Raw genomic sequence first — 24,473 nt, 5'->3', positions numbered from 1 at the left:
CTAAGCTTTGTGGCTATGGAAACAGGTTGTGAATGAGGCATGTTTATGAAGACAGCAAGTTTGCTTTCTGCTAGTTTTTGGGGATTCTTAGTTTAGCCTGGTTTTATAATGTTTTTGTATGTCTTGCGGGGTTTCAGGAGTTCTCTCAAAACAATTCATGAGATAAATGAACATACAAATTCATCCAATGTTATCTCATGAACCTTAATTAGGGTTATCCTGAAAGCCCCATGCGTTGGACAAGAGTCATGTTCATAATCATCAACACAATCGATGACGAACAAGAAGAGAACGCACTCAGGAAGAAAAAAAGATGAAAAATAGATGCTATTCCTCCATAATGGCAAGTGGTCCCTGTCACATACTGTACAAGATAAGTTTAACAGCACCTAGAAAAGGCTAGTGGTGGAAGCATGGTCTGCCTTGATAAGGATACATATATTCGGCTGATATGGTTTGAGGCCCGAGTGTCCGCTGAGACAGGCACATGACTGAGGCACAAGGCCTGTGTTCTGCCATCTTGTCTAATTTGCATGCATGTGAAAATACTAGGTTCATTCTTCTAATACTTGATTAGTGCTTATGACAGCCTTGATGTTTTTGTGTTACAAAAATGGAAACTGAACTGAAGCTGGAATTTATCAAGCATCCTTCATTACAGGGGTCTGCAACCTTTGCTTCTTCCCATGTGTTGGACAACGGCTCCCATGATTTCTCACTGTTGATCATGCTGGCAAGGTCTGATGGGAGATGTGGCCCAAAGCATCTAAAAATTAACAAGGTCACCGACCCCAGATTTACCATATCCCTTTATTGATCCATTTACAGTGTGTGTTTTGATGGGTAGTAGGTGGAGGAGGAAGACATTTCCAGAGCAGAGACTGATTTCTCTAATCGGCTTCACCTGTGGCTGTATCTCAAACATTTTCGGACCTCTTGCTTAGGCTTTGGGGTGTGGGACTGCTAATGGACAATGCCCCAGGGACCGCAACCATCTGGGGGTGTGCGATAAAGATACATTTTGTCTGCCAAACAAGGTGATGCTAGGCATTTACACACCAATCACAGGATCTTAAAGGTCACACATCGGTGAACAGGCAGAAGTGAAGAGATAGAGTGGGGCGATGGCGGCTCTTTTCATGAGTCCAGACACCATTTGGACCACAGCCTTTTGAACACCTTGTATTCATTAGATTTCAAAGGCTGGCAAGCCAACATAAAAGGAATTTGCATAATACTATTTTTAATTACTTAGAGATCTCTCCACCAATCGGTGAGAGTCTGCAATTATGAAAGGAAGGAAGAACTAACTGAGTGTCACCGCTTAAAGAAACCGTCCTTATTTGGCTCTGCTGTCCAACAGTTTGGGCCAAGGTCGGCCGCCCATTGCACTCCAAGACTCTCTACACTCTCATCAAAAGTAGAGTGGAGGCCGCAGATTTCTGGGGGAGTGTGAAGGCGGCTCGTGCTGTGGAGAATATGTGGCGGCACCAGGAGGGAAATGTACAGCTATATTACTCATGCACCGTAAATCTGTCATCCCTTTTCACCTGGCACCCTGAAGAACTATCTGGTGGCTGACCAGCTTTTGTCCTCCGATGACGTCTGAGGTCAGAGGCAAACAGGCTTCGTCAGAGGCGGGCTCATATGAGCCCATCATCAGATCCACTCCCACCAATTCACATGGCCAGACATGAGCTCATCTGCAGATACACACATTCAAATAATGCTGCTGTCAACACAGAGCTAACTAGACTGAAGAGTGGAACCTCCCATTAGGACGCGTGGGCAAAGTGGGGAGCTCCCAACTGGGTGCCTTCCCCAGTTTCCCCTTCTGCTTTGTAAAATCTCCCCAAACTGAAGGTATTTCACCAGTGCACTGTAAACACAGATTATGCAGCTTCTTTATTGTAACTTTTTTTTCAGTGGTCAGAGCAGCCTGGATCTGGGCGCATGCCGGGGTCTGCGTGGGACGGGAGGTGAACAGTCATGAACAATGCACAGAAAAAAACACAGGGCAAACTTGGGACCGCGAGGGCACACGACAGAGAGGATGGCAGAAGGAGCACGGGGCTCCCCTGACAGGCTCCAGCAGGACACACAATAAGGTGACGGTGAACCATTTCACAAGCAAGTTATGGACTTCTGCCAGCTAGAATCTGAGGCAGAAGCTGAATATCGTATTACTTATCACTGGCCCTCCTCAGAGAGAGCTTCCAGAACCACATTCTCGGTGCTAAGTACCACATGCAGTTCCTTAAAGCAGCCTGATGTCTGGCAATTCTCAGGTGGAGTGCTACTCCTTACCACAGGACGCGAGCAGAGGAGTATCCACCACAGGACCATGACCCTTTACCCCAGTGGGACAGTGAACATGCCACAAAAAGCTTAGGGGAGCCCACCCCCCAAGCCATTTCAGAGTGTGCTGTCTTCATGAAAGGCCTAACCCGCAGTAGCTGTCATTGCATGGACTATCGAGAGACTAGTTGGAACACTGAACAGCGCCAAGGCACTGAAAAGTACAAAATGAATGCATTAAACTATAGATCTCGACCTCAAATTTCACTGAAATGTTCTCATAAAATTGCTATTTTGTGGCCATTTCGCCCGGGGCCTGTTTTCTTGTAATCTATAGTCACAGAGAGTTCAATTAGCGGGCCAAACAGGGAGTGGCAGCGTTTTGTCCACCGCACTGCGGGCGGGCTCATACCACCATCACCGCTCGGAGCAAAGGCAGATGGGGCTGGGGGGAAAAGGGTCCGGGTATCTTGCATGCACCATCATCCAACAGCACATAGAATATCCTTCAACATATGCAACACATGTATTCCGAGGTGCTAACATTATTTCTCCATAACAATAAGTACAAAGATGCTATATTTTGCAAATTATAACTTATTCACAATGAAAAAACAGAAGCTTGTCAGTGCTCAAGTCACATACAAGTGTACATCCGAGACACAGCTCTACCGTGCATGCAGGCATGTGGCCGTAGGATTGTTAAACTATATTCCATTAAAACATATCACACGCAAGGCAACATGACACACTGAGGAAGAGAAAGCTGGCAGTGATATTGTTGAATACATAAATGGTCATAACCTGCTTCTCCAAGCTGCACTTCTCCGACAGAGGGAGAGCGTAGTGATGGCACACGGAGCCCGACAGGTTGTCCATCAGCTTCATTTCCCCCTCCAGAGATCCCTGGATCAGCAGTGATATGGTATCAAACAAGTGCCTTTCCTGCCAGGGCGGTGCAGCGCATGCAGAGCGGTGAAGCGGGCGAGAAAGAGAGAAGGCAGTGAAAAGATTGGAAGAGCAGTCGGGTTCCTGGAAGATCAGGCACACGGGGGAATATGGAGATGACCAGACCAAGGAGGAGGAAAGAGGAGAAGCTAGGAACAGCACGATCAGAATTCAGGCATAGGACTGTACGACGGTGTTGGCATGCCAGAGACATCCGCAGTGCCCTCAAACACTGGGATTATCTCTAGGGGTACCCAACGCTCCCCCCACCCCAATCTTTAGACTGCATTTACTATCACTTACAACAAAAAATGGCTTCCCTAGATAAAGGGATTATTTTCAGTTCTCCATTCGGAAGTGAATCCAGCAGTGGCCGCCGGCAGCAGCGGGGACACAGTAAATGCCATGTGAACAGTGTCCTCATCGCCCCCAACCCTGCAGTATTCGGAGAAACAGACACCATATGACACTGTACCCCGGCATGCGATCACCTTTCCTCCACTCACTGACCTCAATTGTAGTCAACTGTTCTACTATTCAAACGAGTTTCACACTTGATTTGCAAAATGCCCCTTTTGCCACTGTGGATTTGCCCTCTGACATTCGCATTGTTGACCATGAGACACTGCCTTCAAGGTTGCAAATGTTGGAGTAACCAGAACAGCCAACTCCTTCTGCCTCCAAACCCCCAGATTCCGACTAACAAAAACAGGAGGCAATAGCTTCCCTGTGCAAGCAGCTCAGCACTGGAACGCCCTACCAGTTGAACTAAGAAGGGATCAGCCCTACAACAGCTTCAGGCACCATAACCGCACCTGGCTTCAACGCAATGACTCCTGAAACTTATGACCCTGTGCATTGTGACCTGATGACATCGTACCCCTCTACTCTCATATGTATAATGTATTTACTGCAGATAAGATGCTACCTATCATGTAATGAATGTATATAATGTAAGTATAGCTGCAACCTGTAACCAAGTGCTAAGCATTCTTGTTATTCTGTGCGCCCAGCTACCCAAGGGTTTTCTGGCGCCCTATAAATTAACAAACAAACAAACAAACATTGATCTAACGTTTGGGCGGAATAGACTCCGGGCGAGTCAGCAGGAATGGAAGAATCTCGGAATATGTTTGCCTTGGATCTGCTAAGCGTAAATCAGAATTTACATAGAGAACCAGCCTATGGTATTCAAGGTGGATTGGCCAAAAAAAGCACAGGAAAGTACTTCCTAAGTCACAATGGTGAGGCTGGAAACTGGGGTGAGAGGGACCCCAGGGGTCGGGAAGAGCTGCCTTTTCAGTGATGCTCACCCCAGAAGCATCACATGAGGATCCGCAGGGCCTCTCACAAATTCCTATCCCAATCATTTGGTCCAGCTATATCCTCCCAGTTACTGTTAGACTATGTTAATCAGACAAATAGAACACAGACAGCGATCGCAATCTGCAAGGCCAAATCTCAAGTGTAGCACAAAACATTAGAATAAAGATATCAGGCGATTGTATGGGACCCCAAGAAAAGCACAAGTAGATGTGGGTCAAGAAGCCAGCTGAATAGAGCAGTCGAGCGACACACACAGTAAACAGTTGACACGGCAACCTGATCCCAAGCTGCTTCAATCAGCAGAGCTGTGTGGCAGCTACGAACAACGCAACAATCATTAGGCAAACCTGGGCAAGAGAGTGCCATCATCCATCCATATGTGTCTACTTCCAACAAGGTCCAAGTGTCCACAGTGAGACCATCATTGACTCAATCTGTTAGTGAGCCCTGATATAAAAGCGTGGCTGGTTCACAGTGCTGGAGTCTGGAGAAAGTCTGGCAACAAGGACGTGTGTTATGAGCTATGAGGAAGAAAGAGGAAGGAGGAAGGATCATCGAAAGGATGGAGAATAGAGAGGCCAAGACCAGATAGGAGGACAAAGGAGGAATTATCATGAAGACGACAGAGCATGTTCATATGGAAGGAGGAAATACCAGGGAAGAGGATAGAGTTGGAGAACGAACAGAGGTGAATGAAGAAGCGTTGAAACAGGAGGAGTTGGAGGAGAGACGAGGAGCGAGGAAGGAGGAGGTCATTCGAGGCAGGCCGAGGTTCGAGTTGGAGATGGGTCAGAGAGGCAGAGGAAGTGAATGGCCGGGTGAAAATCAGCTCTGGCCATTTCCAGAGGGCCAATGGCTGAAGGCGCTGCTGAGGGGCATGTGTTGAGACAGGTGGGCGCTGAGCTGGGCTGTGGCCATGGTGCAAGGGTTAGGGCAGCGTAAAGCCTTGCTAGGCTTGACTGACTGACTAGTAAGGTCAAATGCCTAAAGATCACAAGAGAAGAAAAGAGGAAGAACGAAAGAAAGTCATTTGCTAGCCATGCTAGACCAAATTCTGGTGGCATTGACAAGATACCAAGGGAAACAATCAAGGCATACGTGTTGGGAATCCAGGCTAGGGCCTCACTGATAATTTGATTCAATAAAACTCGCTGAATTCCTTGTGCTGAAACTGCCGCTGACTGGCCGGTGAAATCAATGACGGTAGTCTGAAAAATTCACTTGAAAAGGGTATGCTCAGTCGTGGGTGCTGGGCCTGCTATGCCTGAATACCAAAGTTACACCTCACTGAAGATGCTCAATGAGGCTGAAACTTGTGTGGGGTAGCAGCTCCGGCTGGACTACCCTTTATGGGGTGGATCTAAGCCTTATTTGAATATGGTCTTTCCCCTTCCGTAATGGATTGGCAGGCATGCTAGAGGTTTGGATTAATTCAAAACCATCCAACCTTCAACCTTTAGTTGTGAAAAATTAACCAAGGTTGACGGGGAAGAAACCAATTTTCATACGGGCACCAAACAACCAAAGCACAGGAAGATCAACGCATGCCTGTAGCAGGTTTTAAATTCGGGTCCCTTAAAGAACCGAGAGTGGCTTTGTACAACCAACTATTGTAGACTGGGGCACTTGGACCTAAGAACTCAATCCTACTGTAGGTCAGGATTTGTTCCCTCCAATACCCCTTCTCATCTGTTTTTTTTCTCCGTAAACCTTGAACTCTTACACAGAGTGTGTCCTTGTTTTCCTCTCATCCTTCCACCAACCCCAGTGCTTTAAACTTAAAAAGCCCTTTTTGTTTGGACCCAATTTGGGTCTCAAGTAATCTGGCGAACTCTTGACCCGTGACACTGCTCAGAAGTCGCGAGGTTGCTGAAGCAACTGCTCAGGAAGATGGGAGGGATGGCTTTCAGCATGGAGCAGCCCCTCTATTAATCCTAACCCTCAGAATCCAAGTAGCCTCAATTGGCCAGCATGCTATGGAAACTCTGTGGCCCAAGGCCCACCTTGGTTCTTATCTAGGGATACTTTTTTATTGAAATGCACCCTTCCTGGGCCTCCCTGCGAAGAATGCAAATAGCTGCTGCAAAGCAAATCTCGAGCTGTGCAAGACATGGACAGTGCAGAACTTATCTCAGCTCCTTGACATTACCTGCACTGCCTACGCAGACACCAGGGGCTTCATCTCAAGTTCTCCCTTTGCTTTTCAACGCTGAAAGTGGCCGACATAGTTAGCTCTGGGACCCACAGCGGAGGATGATGCCTTATCGCGCGTGGGTGGTGTATTAATCGTATTCTTACCCAGCCATTTACCTGCCCACTACTTGCTGCTGAAATAACTCTAATCTGTACCTCGACGCTGTGTGGGACGATGCACACCTCCAAGAAATGGCCTCCTCTATGCAACCTATGCCAGGGCACATAAGATAGTACACTGGCATTCAGGCAACCCTCCCCACGATAGCTTCTTTCCCCAATATATGTAAACGATAAAAGGAAAGGCTACAGAAAACCCTGCAACCTCTCCTGGTCAGGAGTGCTGCTTGCATTCATTGTCCACACAGAAAAGCACATCACGAGCTAGAGTGCCTGATTGGAAGGTTCTATTGCAGTGAACTAGCCTATAGTGCATTACAGGCCGAATTGCTCACGTATTCTATTACTGTAGGATATCAATATTTTCAGGTCCTGTGCAGGCTCCTGAAATTGGTTACCTGTGCAAAATTATTGATTTGACGCACAAAACCTCAATCAATTGCTACTGATTTTTTTTTTTAAACCTAGAATTTCCTTTGTTCTTGCCCCAAAACTATCCTTTTAACTTTTTTGTTTTAGAATTTTCATAGGAAGAATTGAAAGTCTAAGCTACTGTTTACATCCTTTAATCCTTCCTAATTGATTGTAAATACATAGTTACATGTACACAGCAATCCTCCTGAAAGCCCATCACATTCTAAGAGAGGAAAGGGAAAGGAAGGAAGGATTGGATAATGAGCCATGAGGTGGACTTGCTCTGCAACTCTTACCATTGGGTTCACCAGGGAGAGCTGGGAATCAATCTTGACCGGCACTGGATTTGCGTGTCCTTCCGGGCTCTCCACTCTCTCCGGCACATCTCCTCCCGTCCACGGGAAAGGCTCAGAGATTGGTGGCGGTGCGTTCAGAGTTTGCATCTCTAGCTCCAGCTCGGCCTCCAGCTCGGCCTCTTCCTTGGCCTCCTTGTTGCTTTCCTCAAGGTGCTTCATCAGCACCGCAATCACCACATTCACCAACACAAACTGTGCTGTCAGCACAAAGGAGACAAAGTAGAGCGGAGAGATGACTGTGTTGTAACAAGTGGACTCCTCGACACAGTCTCGCAAAGTATCCTAGGGTTGGAGGAGAAAGATCAAGCACAATGAGACGTGGAAATGACATGGCTCAGAATATCAACATATGTCCTTAATAACCTCATGCTCAGAATATCAACACATGTCCTTAGTAACCTCATGCTCAGAATATCAACACATGTCCTTAATAACCTCATGCTCAGAATATCAACACATGCACATTCGGTTCAAGATATACCTGACTGCTTGGCCGACAAACAAAACAATTCGGTTCCAAGTACTCAGGGTGGTCAAACTATAGCAATGAAACGGTATCCTTTCTGATAGCAATATTCCAGGTTCAAGCTAATGCGCTGCTATTAGCAATCGCAAATGATCGCGCCATGACTTTTATTGTACAAAGAACTCTACAGAGGTTCTGGGCAGTCCCATGTTAGGACTGAATGCTTAATCCAAGGCTGCATTTTCTAAAGGTAGTGTGGAGCCTGCAGTCCTGCATGGTCAACAACAAAGACACAGCTACAAGTACCAAAATGAAAAATAAACACTACACGTGGGTCAACTTGAGATGTCGGATGGCACTTGCCAGTACTTGACTAAGCCCTTTGAGATGCTTAAGTCTTTGAAATAGCACAATGTATTAATTCATTCTTTCAAAACCCCTCCCATGTTGTGAGAGTTATTATGCAAGCAGAAGCAGTTACATGAGCACCACTTTAAAACACGATAAGACAAATGTCGATAAGACAATGCGACATTTGATATAATGATACCGCATGTCTAAATTGCAAACTCAGCAGTTATACTTTTGTAACGCAAAGCAAATACAATCCGCTACCGGCATACACTTCAAAGATTAACGAAATAAAATGTACTTTACCAAAGAAAACGGGCAGCAACAAATAAATAAATAAATGGTAAATGGCGTTGTGATATTATATTATGCAGTAATACCGCATTTCACTCACCCCCTTTTCCTTTATGAGCATGTTGCTGTGCTAATCCAAGTTTTGCTCTTTAGTAAAAGGACTCTAATGTATGACTGTGTCAAGCAGAGACTTTCATTTCTTTCTGCTTCTCACAAGAATGTTCAGCTTCATTCTGACAAACCTCGATTGAATCTGAATATGTGAGTTTCAGTTCTTTCTCAGGGCTGGCCAATGTGTTCATGTTTGCTTAAAATGGCGGTTTCTAGTTGAGAAAAGCTCAGAAGTCTTCTTCACTCTGCATAGGCCCTTTGTAATATCCTGGATGGGCTCTCTCTCTCTCTCTTTCTCTCTCTATCTCTCTGCCCCGCCCACATTTGATTGCTTTGTCAGTGTTTTTCACGGCCGCCATCTTGCACTCCCGTGCAACTCTTGAAAGGGCTGTGCAAGCCTCACCTCCATCACAATAGCAGCCGATAGAGCCCGCAGTGTTTCATCGAGGACTATGCTCCCCCAGGCAGTTGTCATATGTCAGCCCACTGGCGACCTGCTCTTTTTAGCTTGCATTGTCTTGCTGTTGCAATGTGCACAGACATTTTTCTTCGCATGTGGCTTGACTTGTCCATGCTTACACCGCATCTCTCAGAACTTTCTGTCAGGCAGCCACCCTCACTCCCTTGGCCCTCAATGTTCCATGTTTAGTTCAGTGCCGTTCAGTCCATTGGACACTGCTGAGTAGGGTGGCCAACTGTCCAGTATTTTGCGGGATTTACCCGTGATTGGGTACTCTGTCCCGCAGTTTGCCGAGTGGCACTGCGGGATGCGGGTTATCCCGACATGCTCTGTTCAGCACAATTTGTGCTCGAACAGAGCAAGTCCGGAGTCACAATTAGGCATTCTGGGGCCACCGCTGCAGGGCACACAGGTCACAGCTAATTGCTGTGCAGCCATCCCTGTGTTACAGATTAGCTTCCACTTGCCAGCCACTGTTATTCTGATTCGTGGGAAATGTATGAATATGACCCCATACGCGCTCCGACTGGGGAGGGGGGTCATATACATACTTTTTCCGCGAATCGGAATGACAGTGACTGGCAAGTGGCAGTTAAATGTGTAAATAAAAGTCTGATTGCATTCAATTCCCCCCCCCACCACCGAAAGGGGCGGGCCATACGTGGACGCTGTGACATCATCAGCGCCTTGTGTCCCGCAAAAGCATCTAAAAAAGTTGGCCACCCTACTGCTGAGTGATATGCAGTACTCGCCTATAATCCCCCTGGACCCGCAGCTAAGCTTCCACACAGTACTGACAAGGGGAACACCACTCTCGTGGCCTGTAATTTATCATTCAGATGCATCACTGCAGCCCAGCTGTACTTTCTCCTCTCGCCTGGCTGGCCTTTGCCAACTGCCAGGACGGGGCAACACATGATATCCATCTCCCTCCCCAGAGACGATGCGAGAGCCAGGCATGGTAGGCAACCAGCATAGGGCGCAGACGCGAGGCGGCTACTTCCCAGAATCCCCTCCAGCATAGGGTACAGGGTGCTGAACACGTCCCATGGATGGACCCAGTTGATGATCCTGACTACTACTTGCCAACACCCTAAACATATAAGGGGGTTCACTTCCAAAGGCCACTCTACCTGAAGGTTATTATGTGCCATTACTAGCAGGGGATTACAAAAATGTCAACCCTTGTTGAGAGACAAAGAAACACTAATGCGGTATGTCTTTTTACGGCAGCCCCTTTTACTTAGTATAACATAACATCCTACAAGCAATGCCTCTGGGGGCACATAACCTGGACAACAATGAATAACCTAAATCACCCCATCCCAACGGTCGCGGCTCCCAAGTGGGCTCAGCGAGAGCACCGGAGGCGGAGCTAGTGGGGAAGAGTGGCCGTCCCATGCCCCCGTGCAATCTTATGGGTAGCACCTCTTTGTTGCTAGCAGACAATTGATGTTCCCCTACGCGATGGGCATTCTGGTGCATAGCATAGGAGACATAAAGTTGTTTTCAAAGCTGGATATGAGAAATGCGTATCACCAAGTTTCCCTTCACAAAAAAGTCAAAAGAACTGACGGCATTCATCACGCTTCTTGGAGTATACCCGTGTACTCACTGCTGTTTATTTTATCTTCAGCAGCATCTGTCTTTCAACGCCCAATAGATAACGTACTGAAGGATGTCGAAAAGGTAGCGTACTTTCAGGATGATGTGCTGGTATTTGGTGATGCGCTTCATAACCACAATCAAACACGGCAGGACGTACTATCCAGACTAAGCAAGGAGGGAGTCCGACAGCGTAAAGACAAATGGTGTGTCGGCGTCCACATGGTAGAATACCGAGGGTACAACATATCAAATGAGGGCAGCTCTCTAAAAGAGGACCTGGTATGAGTGATTAGAGAAGCACCCATGCCTGAAGATCAGGATCGGCTCAAGTCATTTATGGGCCATTCCGAATATTACGCCAAAAACGCAAAGAACTTTTCGAGTAAAACTGAGCGAATGATAAATCTTTTGAAGAAGGGAGTACCTTTCCTTTGGATGAATGACTGCCAGTGTTTGTTCAATCGCATCAAGAATGATATTGTGAAAACACTGTGCATAAAGCCATTCTGGAGACAAGTATTACTGTCGATGCCAGTGTTTATGGCATAGGGGCTACTCAAAAGGCAACAGAAGTGTCAAGAGGAAAGCATTGTTGTATATTCTTCAAAAGCACTAACGGCTGTATCAAATGGCTCAGTCGCAGTGAGAGAAATGCTCGCCTATGCATGGGGTGCGTAGCATTTCCACTACTATCTGTGGGGCAGGACCTTTAGTCTCATCACAGTTAGGCTGGCTCATTTAGCAGCCAAATTGCAGGAATATTCGGTATTAGGTAAAATGACCTTTTTTTAAAAAGGAAATTAAAAAAAAACAATTTAGAAAGACTGCTCTGTGACCGCACAGAGCAAATGGGGCAAGAGAGGGTGCGGGTGGAGGGGGGTGGGTGGGGGTACGAAGAAATGTCATTTTTTCTATTTTTGTGAAAAGAATTGGTCTTTTGGTTAGGTGACCTACACAAATCAAATAAATGACATAGAACCGAATGCTCTGTTCAGGTGTGTCACATTCCAGGTTAGAAGAATAAGCACGCTGGCTGTTCGTCACGCTTTCCTGCACCCTCCGGAAAAGAGTGATTGATTTCTTGACTGATTCATGTATTCTCACATCAATCCATCACCTACAGGAGTGTGGAGACTCCGCCATTGATGAAGGTACATGGATGTACCATGACCAGGAAGACTCGGATATCCGCAATTTACAACACATTCAACCTTTAGATGGCCAGATTAGAGAAGCTTGCAAGACTCGCTTTAACCGTACTGGAAAGTTGCAGATCCAATACATGTTCAAGGCAACTATGTGATGAGAGAAGATCAATTCATCCCACCCAGAGATATGCATCCCAGGGTCATTGTCAAACACGCATTATTTAACTGCCATGCTTGTGCAGACTGTTACAAGGGACTGCACACGAGACAGGCTCTCCTGAGAAATATTGACATTTCAGACCAGAATGGAAGGATTTGGGCCGCAATTTCATCGGGGCATTGGACAGGATGGACGTAGAATGTAAGTATGGCATTGTGGCAGTCGACTACATGTCTAAGTGGATTGCACTGAAATGTGTTCATGCCATATCCACCAGGATGACCGTTAGTTTCCTGTCTGAACTCTTCATGAGAGAGGGATGCCCTTCTGAACTGACCACGGACAACAGCGTTCAACTCGTTTCTCATGAAACGGAACTATTTCCCTAAGATTAACAACATACCACAGCGTAAACCAGCGTATTATCATCCACAGCCTATCAAGCAAGTTCAAAAGGGCCGACAGACTTAGTAAGGAAAGCTTGCAACTGGCAGCTGCTTCAGTCATGGATGGAAAGAAAACTGCCCTTGAGGTGGTAGCAGCTCACAGTTCCACTCCCAACAACCTCACAGGTGTTTCCCCTTTTGCGATCATGGGCGGGAGAAACACGAATAACAGACTAATGTCAAAGTGGCTACCGAACATCAGAGATCCATGGTCTATACCAAGAAATCAGGTACAGAGCCATAAGCAAACATGCACAACAGAAAGAGTTAGGAAGCCAGGAAGGCACCAACAGCTCCTGAGATAATCCCTGGTGACGTAGTAAAGATAAGGTTGAATCAGAAGAACAAAGAAAAAATGCTTTCTAAATACAGTCAGCCAATAAGAGTGGAAAAAAAAACTGGTGATGATTATATAGTGACCAAAGAAGGCAGTAAAAAGTGGAATATAGAAAAGGTGGCGTTAATCCAATGAAGAAATGACAAGAGACAAAGAAACCAAGAAAACGGTATCACTGCCGAAAGAGCAAGTCAAACACAACATAGCAGGTCACAAGAAGAGAATGCACGTCTACCCAGGGAGCAAGAGCAGCGAAGCCCAACTGAAGAGTTGTCAGAAAGAAGTGAAGAAGATGGAGAAGAAATGATTGGTGAGAGAATAAGGACAGAAGGAGATCAAGTAAACAAACAGCGATGATCACAAAGAAGAACATAGTTGACTATGAATTGTATTCATTGTTGATATCAAAGGGAGTTGTGTGGCACGCCGCGGCGCATCTCTCGGTCTGTGGATGACGTGCAACGTCACTGCGGAGCGAGAGTGAGTGGAGCTAGGCAGGGTGATCCACGAGAGTGTGCCAGGACGATGCGAGAAGAGGAAAGAGCCAGGAGCACGGAGGCTTTGCTCCCGGCTTCCTTACTGCACAGCCTGCTCTCTCCTCGTCATGGAGGATAAATCATTAAGTGATGATCACATTGTCCCATGAATAAAGAAGAGGACAGAACAGTTCAATCCTGTGTATGGTCGTCTTTCTAGGCGGTTGAAAGCAACTGCTTGATAGATCACCACCACATCCCAGAAAAGAAACACCTCACCTGCCATGTCAGAGCCTCCTGTTCAGGTAACCTGCTCAGGACAACAGGAGCCATGTTCTAGCATGCACAAGGTTTCCTTTCTTAAAGTGCATTGTCTCACAAGGAGGAAAGCAGCGGCATTGGCAGGTCCCTCCAGCTGATGTTACACAAATAGATACAAAGCTCTTTTCGCTTAACTCAGGCCATGAGGTTAGGGTGGGCCGTGCCAAAGAATGAGGACTTACTTTACATGCACGCCACCCCCTTCCGATGGCCCTGGCCTATGTCAAACAATGACGACTAACTCCACCCCACACAGTTCCTTTCTGCTGAATCAGAACATGGGATGTGGCCTCAGAAGGTCAGACAATGAGGAATAATGTCACAGACACACATCTTGGAGGAGTCAGACAATGAGGAATACGACGTCAGTGTGCACAGCTCATATCTCCCAGCTCTGGGCCAAGTAAGACCATGAGGAATGGATGCTGTAGACTTGTAGCATTGTCCTTGGAAGAAGATGAACTAAAGCTTCAATAGCCAATAGGAATTGGATACAAGCAGAGCAGGGGCGAAAAATCAAGCCAAAGAACTTAATGCTTCCAAATGCTACAGCATCATTTAACCCATTAAGTGCCAAGGACGAGTATGCTCGTCCTTTTTGCATAGATACCACCCTGCTCTCCAAACTAATACATTGCTGATAGAGCAGAGGCAGCTTGTGTAATTGCTATCATTCCCACGTGTGTGTGTGTGTCGAAATATCTCTCAGTGAATAGAACCTCCCCAATCAAAGCACAGCTTCAGCAACCAGCCTAGTCTGAAACTGATTATTTCTGCTGATTTTCAGCGGAGAAAGTGGCCGGATTTCTTACTGTCTTTCTGTCCAGCTGGAGTTGCAGAATTCCCCTGTCTGTCAGCCCTCATTGATTCCACCCAGTAGAGGTCTTCCTACCACCCTTGCCCATAGTCAGCTCTACGCGTTCACTAACAACACTGCGCACACATTCCTCCGGCGCAGTCTCGTCTGTTGAGAGCAATGTTCCTCTCCTAGGCCAGAATGTTGTTAACCCTGCAAACAATATTTTAAGACAAGAAGGCAAGATTTCGAACTCTATTGTTATCAATTGGACACGATGTTATCCATTTCTTTAATAAGGCACATACAACGTACGTCACACATTTCAATTAAATAGTATTCACATGCAAGTTTCCTGTACCTGGTATTTTCTCATCAAGCCAACCCTTACCTTCATGATCCCATTCCAGTTGTCTCCCGTCGACACCCGGAAAAGAGTTAAGAATGCCATTCCAAAGTTGCGAAAGGTTGCATGGCGGCCTAATCCTTCACATGGATGGGTGTCATCACATTCTGTTTGGATGAAAAAGCAGATTTATCAGAGCTCAAACATCACCCGGAGTCTTTCTATAGTTGATGTGAGGTGTTGTGAAGAACACTTACCGAGGTCACCAAAAAGCTCCACACCCAACGCCGCAAATATGAAAAACAAAAGCATGAAAAGGAGCCCCAGGTTCCCCACCTGCAAAAAGAGGAAAACACTGCATTAGTTCATGTCAAACCCATATCACGGAGGTGCTAGTGGCTCCGAATAACTCGTTTGCATTTAGTTATTTTCAAGAGCAGCTGTTTCATCATTTGGGAGTGTATGTATGTGGTGAGGCTACCCTTGGATTCCGAGAGACGTGCTTCCTCTCACCATCACACGCAACCTTTCTGTGGCTGAATAGCATTGTAGCACCCTAAAATATACTGGTGTTCAGCGGACATTCAATGTAATGTTCTACCTGTAAATGTCTACGGTACCCTCACAGAGGGTCAATTCAGATGTACATGGGACATCCTGAGCAACAGTAACTTGGGATATTCCATTCCTACCCGCTGGCCAATCCCCCTAAATATCTGCCCTGCTGTGCCTCTAGTTATAAGGGTCATCCCATCCAGAGTGTTTCCAAGGCTTTATATCTCGATGTACATCGGCTATAACGTCATCATACGTGGCAAACAGTAAAAACCTATGGAAAGGAGGGATTGGGGACATATATATACCTATACTTTATTTAGATGTTAGTAACATAATTGGCTGCTCCCAATCTGGTAGGCACAACTTGAACTATCTCTTACTATGCATAATACAGATTAATAGTAGAATAACAACAACAGATTGGTTTCTGTATCAATGTATGGTACACTGCTACATAGACCCTCATAACTGGTTGGCGTTCTCTCCCAACCTTGAATGTTCAGCTCGTTAGCAGCACATGAGCAAAAACAAAATCCAGGTGCGGGGAACAACATCAGACCCCTACCCACTTGGTCAATTAGCATACCATCTTTCATGAGTTAGGCCATAAGCCAAGGCTTCTTCTCTGTAGTTGACCTTGCTGACTGTTCTCTTCCTTGGGATTTTTTTAGGGAGTGTAGCTACATTGCTATCTTAATTTGTAGCTTAATGAATATGCCTTGTTTTCGAGGCTTGCACCACGTGTGAGGAGACCACGATGTTGTCCATGTCGACCTTTCATTTAATGCTATTCAATTCAATTAAGCTGAGTGCTATTACTCATTTTGGCCTCTGGAGACTTGGTTGCTCTGTCTTGCATGTACTTTCTGCAGCTGTAATTGTTCAATACTTGGTACTTGCAAATGTTTTTTTCCTTTACTTAATCTAAGAGAAATATGTCATGCATATGTAGCTTATCCTCTTTGACTCCCCTTGTGCCTTGCAGTTGCCTCTTGATGTGGCATCCTTGATCCCAAGCCAACAGACATTCTGTGTTCTTTGCACAAAACTGTTTTTCCAGTGCCTGTCAGCTCTGCAGTTCTGGTCTTTCCCTGGAAGGCTTCTTGCTTATTATTTATACAGAGTCGATGTCCATCTTTCGATCATGGCCACTTTCATCATGATATATTTTCTCCTGCAGCAAGCTTCGATATGTGTCATCTACCTTGCGTTTCTGTATATATACACATTTGCTGATTCTCTTCTTACTTATCTTCTAAGTGTATACGATTTGTCACATTTGCATACATGTTTTTCTTATCGCTTCAGTTACATCTTCATTCTTTAATTATTCTTATATCGGGTTCAGTGTGTCCTAGTGTCTTCTCTTTATGATGTCACTTTAATCTGGTCTGATTTTATTCTATCTTCAGTGGTGTATTCAGACATCCTTCCACCACTCTGAGTGCATAACGTCTCTCATATATTCGATGCAGTATTGGGACGATACCTGTTATCACGGACAGTGCTCTCTTGCTGTTCTTCCAGTATGACGGAGGCGAGGGGGCGAGCACAAGGGATGACGTGTACATATGCCTCTCTACATACTAGTTCCCAGCTGCAGCAGGAAAAGGCTGGGAAGATCATATTTTTCACTAATAGCCAAAAAAACTCCGGAACTCACTTCCCTCACAGCCAGCTTGGTCAGTGCATAGGTGGCAGCACTGTAACTTTCTCAAAGTATGAGATTTCCGCGCAAATATTACATACAAAGTTACTGCATGGGCAGGACCAGGACAGACATCCCATTCAAATAGTACAGGCACGTGCACAGCATTGGCAGGACCAGCACAGACATCCCTCACAAATAGTACAGGCACGTGCACAGCATTGGCAGGACCAGAACAGACATCCCTCACAAATAGTACAGGCACGTGCACAGCATTGGCAGGGCCAGTGCAATCTTTCCTCAAACAGGCACATTAGGGGCAGGGCTTTTGAAAGCTTCCCTCAAAATCCATTAGGTGGACCACCAGCAGAGGCAGTGGAAGCTTTCCTCGCAAACAGGTGCAGCATGTGCCGGGTCACTGCATGCTTCCCTCACAACCAAATACACACGCACGCAGCAGGACGTAACCGGTAAAAGCTTCCTGCTCAAAGAAGTTTGATTTGCAAAGAAACCTCACAGCAAGGGCACTTACTCCATGCAGCTTGCCGACGTCCATTCATAGGGAGTCCTCTGATTTCAGAGGCCCCCTCCCGCAATCAGCAGCTCGTAACAGAAGCTGACGTAGGAGTGTGGGTGTGGAAGTGCAAAGGCCAGGTGAGGAAGGTGGGGCAGTAAGTGCAGCTGTTAGTAGGCCTACAAACACCTACATACACTCACACAAACACACACAGACACACTTAGACACAGACATGTATCCCCTTGCGAACATGCTCATGTCTGAAAGCGGATGTGGTCATTGCCAAATGCAGAAAGATTGCATTTGCAAGTATGCCCAGCAGGCAGCACTTACAAAAAAGTGTGAGGAAGTATACTTCACATTGAGAGGAAATGCTGCAACAAATCAATCATGGGGTCAGTACTCCAGCATTGCTTTGAAAGTTTTATCTATCACGGTTTTCACGTTAATGAAAATGTTTAAGAGGAAATGTGCTGCAAGCACAGAAAATGGTGCCCTATTGCGAGATTTCCAATGCCCTCCTCATTGCATTGGACCAATGCTCGCACCCCTCCCCCTCCAGCTCCTAGTCATGATGCGCCTGCTTGGGTCGCCCCGCGCTCTGCCTCCATGGCTCTCATCTGCCCTTAGTGAGTCACCTGGTTCGAAACAAACTTTTACCAAACATTCCCAAGCATCTATGATTTTAGTTTTTTTGTACAAGTTCAAGACGCGAGCAGCCCACAACCAGGTGACAGTAGGAAATAGCTCTGCTTTCACTGGCAGGTTAGTGACTGGCTGCTAGGCCATTGAGCGCTGTGATTTCAGGGATGGCATCATTCAGCCACGTTACCTCACATTGGTTTACTTCTTTTTTTTGTAAATTATGATGACAGTGGAAAAAAAATACGGATGTTTGGCACCTCCTGCAAGACAGCACACTAAGCAGACACCTAGTTTGGGTAGTGCTGCAGCAACCCACAGTGGAAGGGCCAGGCGGCAAGCTCAAGACCTTAGCTTAGAAATTAGGTAGATATTTGTCCCCCAAAACGCAGGTGGCTGGATGGCAGGACACGCGAGTTCCTCAGCCATGATGCCGTATTAGTTTTCCTCTGTGTGTATTGTGGTTACTGATCAGCACCCTTACACTCAATACGTTGTATTGTACTATTTAATAATCTAGGTGGTGCCAACTTCGCCCTCAAACTCAGGACCCATGCTGCTGTCAGAAGGCTCCCATTTTTGCACCCATTGGGGTGCTGGTGCCGGGTTGCACACCACCGGCCTTTAACCGTTCCATGAAATGCTGTTTTACATCGGCACCCTGTAAGATCAAATAGAAACGCTTCCACTCAGTGCACGGCAGGGATGACAGTACTGAAAAGACGTGTGCCTGAAGCGTTCCACCAATCAAGGCCTGCACCAGGAGGACACAAGTAGATGCCAGGGAAGGGAGCGCAGCCTAACTTCGCAACTGGGTCAATCAGGAATTGGGCTTCATTATGAATATGCCGGTCTGGAAAAAAGTGCTGGTAACAACGCGTACTGGCCCTTTTTTCAGGACCTGCATACTCCGGGTCTGCTGGTAGGGGCAGTGGACTGCCGGCAGACCTGACCTGCCGGTTGTTCAGGCCCCTAACAGCAGATAATTCACGGAAGCACCGGCACCGTTCACAACAGTGGCGGTGCTTCAGTGGTTCCCATCCCATGAAGTCCTATGGGGCTCCATGGGAATGGGAATTTGCCGTTACTCTGCTGCCCATAATGTTCTAGTAATAGCGGGATATCGGGCGGTGGAAACGGTAAGCCGAGGTACTACCGGTGACTTACCGGCAACCTCGTGATGACCCACATAGTGCCAGAATGCAGAGCACATGAACTGCCTAAAAGACATACATGAGCAGTTGGCGCGCGAAAGATGGAAACACATTTGGGAATCGGCGTCAACGCGAAGGGCATCTCCAAACAGCCCCATTCAACGAGATGCAGCTCCCATTGTTCCAAAGCTCAGAGCAAAGTGCTATTAGTGATGTCAGTGAACGGGATTTCGAGCGCCCTTGTGTCCAAACTCTACAGGACTCTAACAGATACAAACTGTCCACTCTCAGCCATGCATGAAGCTGCAAATGCGGAATTTCTGTTGCGCAGTCTGATTTCCAAAAAGCAGCAATATTGATAGAATAACACTCTTTCACGGCTGCTGGCCACCTGCTGATTCGAATGACAAACAACACTTTGCGTTCAGGGAACTATGTAAATGTGTTGATCCTACTAAGAAGGCTGATTGCGGGTCACCAAGCATTTGTTCACATCTGGAGGAATAGAAGGTTTACACTTTGGAAAAAGTAATTTCAAATTTAGAAATCAGAGGTTCAAGAATTTCAAATGCAATATACACTTTTTTCCAATAGATGGCGCTATACACCAAGAGAAGCTTTGGACAGCGGAGGAAGTAATTGGGGGCAAGTAGAACTAAGCATTGAAATCAAAAGTGCCATTCAGTGGCAAAGCTCGCAGCTTTCAAAGTCAGTATTAGTGACTGATTAGTGACTGATAGACAAATGCATTTCAACTAAGCATTGGAATACCTATTGTTACACTGCCACACCAGTTTCAAATTACCCCAGTTAAGCACGCATAGTTAGCACGGTTAAGCACATTGGTCCTCATTACGGCTCTGGCGGAGTCATGAATTTTACGGTACCCGGGATTGGGCAATTACCGCGGCATTACAGCCCCAGCGGACCGCTAATTGCCCATTCCCGGGCGGCGGAAAATATTACTCCCCATTTCCATTCGAGTCTCATTGGACTCAATGGTAATGGGGAGGACCGATGCAGCGGCACCATTCATGAATGGTGCCGATGCATCTGTCAAGGTCTGCGAGCGGGTGCTGGTCCACCTGCCAGGTCAGTCCTGGCGGGCTGAAAGGCACCTGCTCGCAGAATCAACGGTACCAGCAAGCTTGCCGGTACCATTGTTTCCGGACCGGCAAACTCATAATGAGGCCCATTGTCATGTTAAACTTTGTCTCCAGAAAAATAACTTTTAAATATAAATATCTGCCTGCCTGCTTGGCTAAGCGTGGTCGCCCTTTTGGTCTACAGTACTCTTAAGTGAATGACATTCAACTATACTATAAACTGCCTGTAATCAGCATTCATGCACTGAGCTAGTGCTCTCTCTTACTTTCTCTGCGTCTTTTTGTCTGTTTTGTAGCCTATCTCTGTCGATGAGAGTCGTGTTTTCAGATGGTCATTTGCTAAAGCCAGCGCAGCCGTTGTTTACAGCAGCGCAGCAGCAAGCAGAGAAAAGGAACAGATATCTCGAGGGAGATGGTGCGTTTAAAAGTAGAATGACAGCAACAGCAACCGAGGCATCCCCCAAGGTGGGGACTTGCCTGGTAATTGTCCATATGGGGGGAGCTGCAGGGAATGCACATTGGCTCGGTGGGTACATTGGGCTTCTGACAGACCTTCTAAGGGACCAGAGGAGCAGGGCTAAGGGTCAGCAGCTATTTATTGTCTGTGTTTCTGTTACGTGTTACTGTTTGTGCAGACTGTAACAAAGGAGAAGATTCAGCAGCACTACCAACAAATCAATGGCTAGTATGCAAAAGTAAACATTGCGTTGGTGCTCACAGAAGAATTATGTCTTGGTTTTCATTTGAGGAGGTCCTTTTCTGAGAAGGAAAGCCATTTTGAGAGAAAAACTAGTTTGTGTTCTTTGAAAAAGAACTGATTAAAAAAACAAATTGTATTTAATTACACTAACATCATAAACTGGTACTTTTGCAATGTTTGCAATCATCATTTTATCACTTCCATTAGATGCTGCCGTCATAATGAGAATGTTACGCTCATCTTACTGAAGAAAGCACATTATCAAAACCTAGAATAAGCATTTGAATTATTTTCCAAAACAAGGTTCTGGTTCGAGTGTGGTTCATCGCATTTGTACTTTTTCAAAATATGTCTATGAAGAAACGTAAGAGGAAAAGCAGCACCAATGCGGGTCCCTTGCATGTTTGCATTTTGGGAAATAAGAATTACCACAGATCTTTATGTTCATCAAATATGCCTGTTAAAAAAGGGCCAAACTTTTTTACTAAGTAGGTAATGCAAACGGTCTTGGCACTTATTTAATTTTACACAAGACTCAGTGTAACATTAAAGTGTTTGTAACCATGAAAAATATATACTCATTTGGACAACCTCCAAACTTGGTTGTGAGAATAAAATGTCTGGACACCTGTCACCCCACTGGGGACAAATGACCCAAATGGGTCAGAATTGAAGAAGAGAAGCAGTAGAGAGGGAAAGCTGCTGCATCTGCATCCTGATGGATGTATATGTACAAGATGGACAGTGAACACCTGGAGACCAATCATGTGTGGGCGGGTCCTTAATGAGGACCTCTAGGTCCACTGATGGGTTTCCATCGAGTACCTTCCCTCCAGGTCCAAAAGCTTGCCTTTAAGAACCACTGCACCTTATCTTTAATTCCACAAATAAACTCTCATGGAAAACACATGTTTCGAGGATGGTTCTTCTACCCAGACAGCTAAGGGTAACCTCATTGAATCAAATGTCAATTGTTACTTCCAACATCTCGTACAAATTGGATTATGGAACTTTCTCATTGCGCACAAAACATCCCCATGCCACTTCCACATTGCTCCAAAAAAGTCCCATGTCAATTTCCCCATTTCATTCCACATTCACATTTGCCCCAGAAAGCACCTGCTGCCACATTCTCAGTGAACCCAGAAAAGGTCTCAATGGCACTTTCCGATTGCCCAAGTTTCAGTGCTTTAGGTACTGGGCAGGATTCAAATTAAAGGGGATAAGAACCCCGTCGGGACCATGTAAAAATTATTTTTGCCTGATGGATACAACTGAGTTATGAGAAAGATTATGATTCTGGCCTTCCATTAATTCTGACGGAATAGAAAGTTGTTGTGATGAGAGGTTATGGCAGTACGGTTTGAATCAGGAAGGAGCAGATTAGTGACTAGGGAGCAAATCACGAAAAATGATAGCTCCGACCAGGAAGGGCGTGCTGAAATAAAATTAATATTGTTCGCCATAAAATGTAGAAGCCAAAAATATACAGGTACATATAGTTATCTGAAAAATCCTGGTAGCTGCCACGTTGTGAGATTTTTCAACACAAAAACGTAAAACCCACCTGTCATTTTTGGATGATGTATTTTTCTTCCTCGCTCAGCTTCCATAACCCATACCTCCCACTTTCCCGTCCTATCAGCAGCCAGGGGGCATCTTGGTGGAAGATGATGGGAGACAACTGGCCAATCCGTAGCGTGGGAAATATGATAACAATGGAGTGTCACTAGACCTATAAGAGCTTCGTTTTCTATCTGAGAGGGACTGACTTGCTGATCTTTCTTTGACTCTTGGGAACTTGCTTTGGATTTTTTATTTTTCCCTTGACTTACCCACTCTATTGCTGGAGCTAGTCTGCTTCTGGACTCTTGCGGAGAAATAGCAGAGAGACAGAACAGCTACTAAGGCCATAAACATTGCGTGGGAGACAGAGACTTGGAAATATAGAAGCTAGTTGGTCATGCCATTTAAGGAGCCAAAGGAAGTGTGGGTGCTGGGGACTACCCTTGACTGAAGCCTTTGACCAGATCTGTGCTGTCCTCAGAGGAGCCCTGCTTTTTCCCCTGATGCCCCATAATCAATGCCTCCCATGTAAGTAGATTAATCTAAATGCCAATAAAAGTGTGGGGTGAAATCTACCAGCCTTATTCTCCATCTCGCATAGCGGGTAGGGGGTGGAACTGGGGAGACCCATGGCACATTTTATTAAATCTAGTTCAAATTAATTCCACTACAGAAAATCACCCTATCCATTGAAATTGTATTGTGTTGTGAATTGCAGCCTTAATCCTTTCGATTAAATTGTGGGGAGGTGGGAAACTGCATAGATCCTTAGCGCATTGAAGTTAAATCAATTAATTCCCATACAGAAAATCACAGTATGAGTGTTGTTAGAGTTCAAAATTAACAAAGTTCATGCCCAGTGTGTTATAGCCCAGTATAGACAATAAAAGTACTTGGGTGTATCTACCTTTCTGAAACCCCTGTCTTCTGTTCCGAAGGTGGGTGTCCATAATCCCAAAATAAGTAAACACAAAATGATGCTATTCAAGTGAAAATAGAGGGTGCAATAGGAAATTTCCCATTTATTTACTTGCATCCCAAAATGATTTTCCCAAAGCCCAGCATTTCATGCAAATAAAAAGCCCAAAAAGATTTTCCCATTGAGTTCCTTTTCTGACTTAGGCTTTCATGGAAATAAAAAGCCCAACAATATTTTCCCATTGAGTTCCTTTCCTGACTTAGCCTTTCATGCAAATAAAAAGCCCAAAAAGATTTTCCCATTGATTTCCTTTCCTGACTTTGCCTTTCATGCTTATAAAAAGCTCAAATGATTTTCCCATTGAGTTCCTTTCGTGACTTTGCCTTTCTTGCTTATAAAAAGCCCAAAACGATTTTCCCATTGAGTTCCTTTCTTGACTTTGCTTTTCAAATAACAAAATAAAAAAAAAAACGATGTTGCTACTGCATTCCCACTCCTTATGCCTTGCCTTCAGATCAGAGGGGTCATATATAATTGATGCTGGGAGGGTGGGGGTTGCTCGAAGAAAGGAGTATTGTGCTAAACTAAGCAATCACTGTATGTTTTGTATTTTTCCTATTGGTTACTTTGCAAGAACTCTGATGTAAATTTTGACTGCCAAATTCAAAATTCTACCTGTGTTATATCG

General features: G+C 45.6%; 1 protein-coding gene across 12 annotated transcripts in view; it reads right to left on the bottom strand.

Moving 5' to 3' along the window:
• The window catches only part of CACNA1G (calcium voltage-gated channel subunit alpha1 G), a 1,457,373-nt gene that overhangs the window by 63,722 nt on the left and 1,369,178 nt on the right, over window positions 1–24,473 (bottom strand). For 7 of the 12 annotated variants that reach the window (XM_069654906.1, XM_069654897.1, XM_069654896.1 and 4 more), the window contains 4 exons: window positions 15,233–15,311; window positions 15,021–15,142; window positions 7,596–7,937; window positions 3,103–3,243 (listed from right to left, as the gene is read on the bottom strand). In XM_069654906.1, coding sequence (XP_069511007.1) covers window positions 3,103–3,243; window positions 7,596–7,937; window positions 15,021–15,142; window positions 15,233–15,311 — 684 coding nt within the window. The remainder of the gene's footprint in view (window positions 1–3,102; window positions 3,244–7,595; window positions 7,938–15,020; window positions 15,143–15,232; window positions 15,312–24,473) is intronic. The other 5 variants (XM_069654903.1, XM_069654905.1, XM_069654907.1 and 2 more) reach the window with 2 other exon arrangements.

The sequence above is a fragment of the Ambystoma mexicanum genome, chromosome 3q (assembly GCF_040938575.1).
Source record: "Ambystoma mexicanum isolate Mex_15411 chromosome 3q, UKY_AmexF1_1, whole genome shotgun sequence".
Taxonomy (NCBI): domain Eukaryota; kingdom Metazoa; phylum Chordata; class Amphibia; order Caudata; family Ambystomatidae; genus Ambystoma; species Ambystoma mexicanum.
Note: the sequence above shows the minus strand (reverse complement) of the source record. Positions and strands in the feature narration are given on the sequence as shown.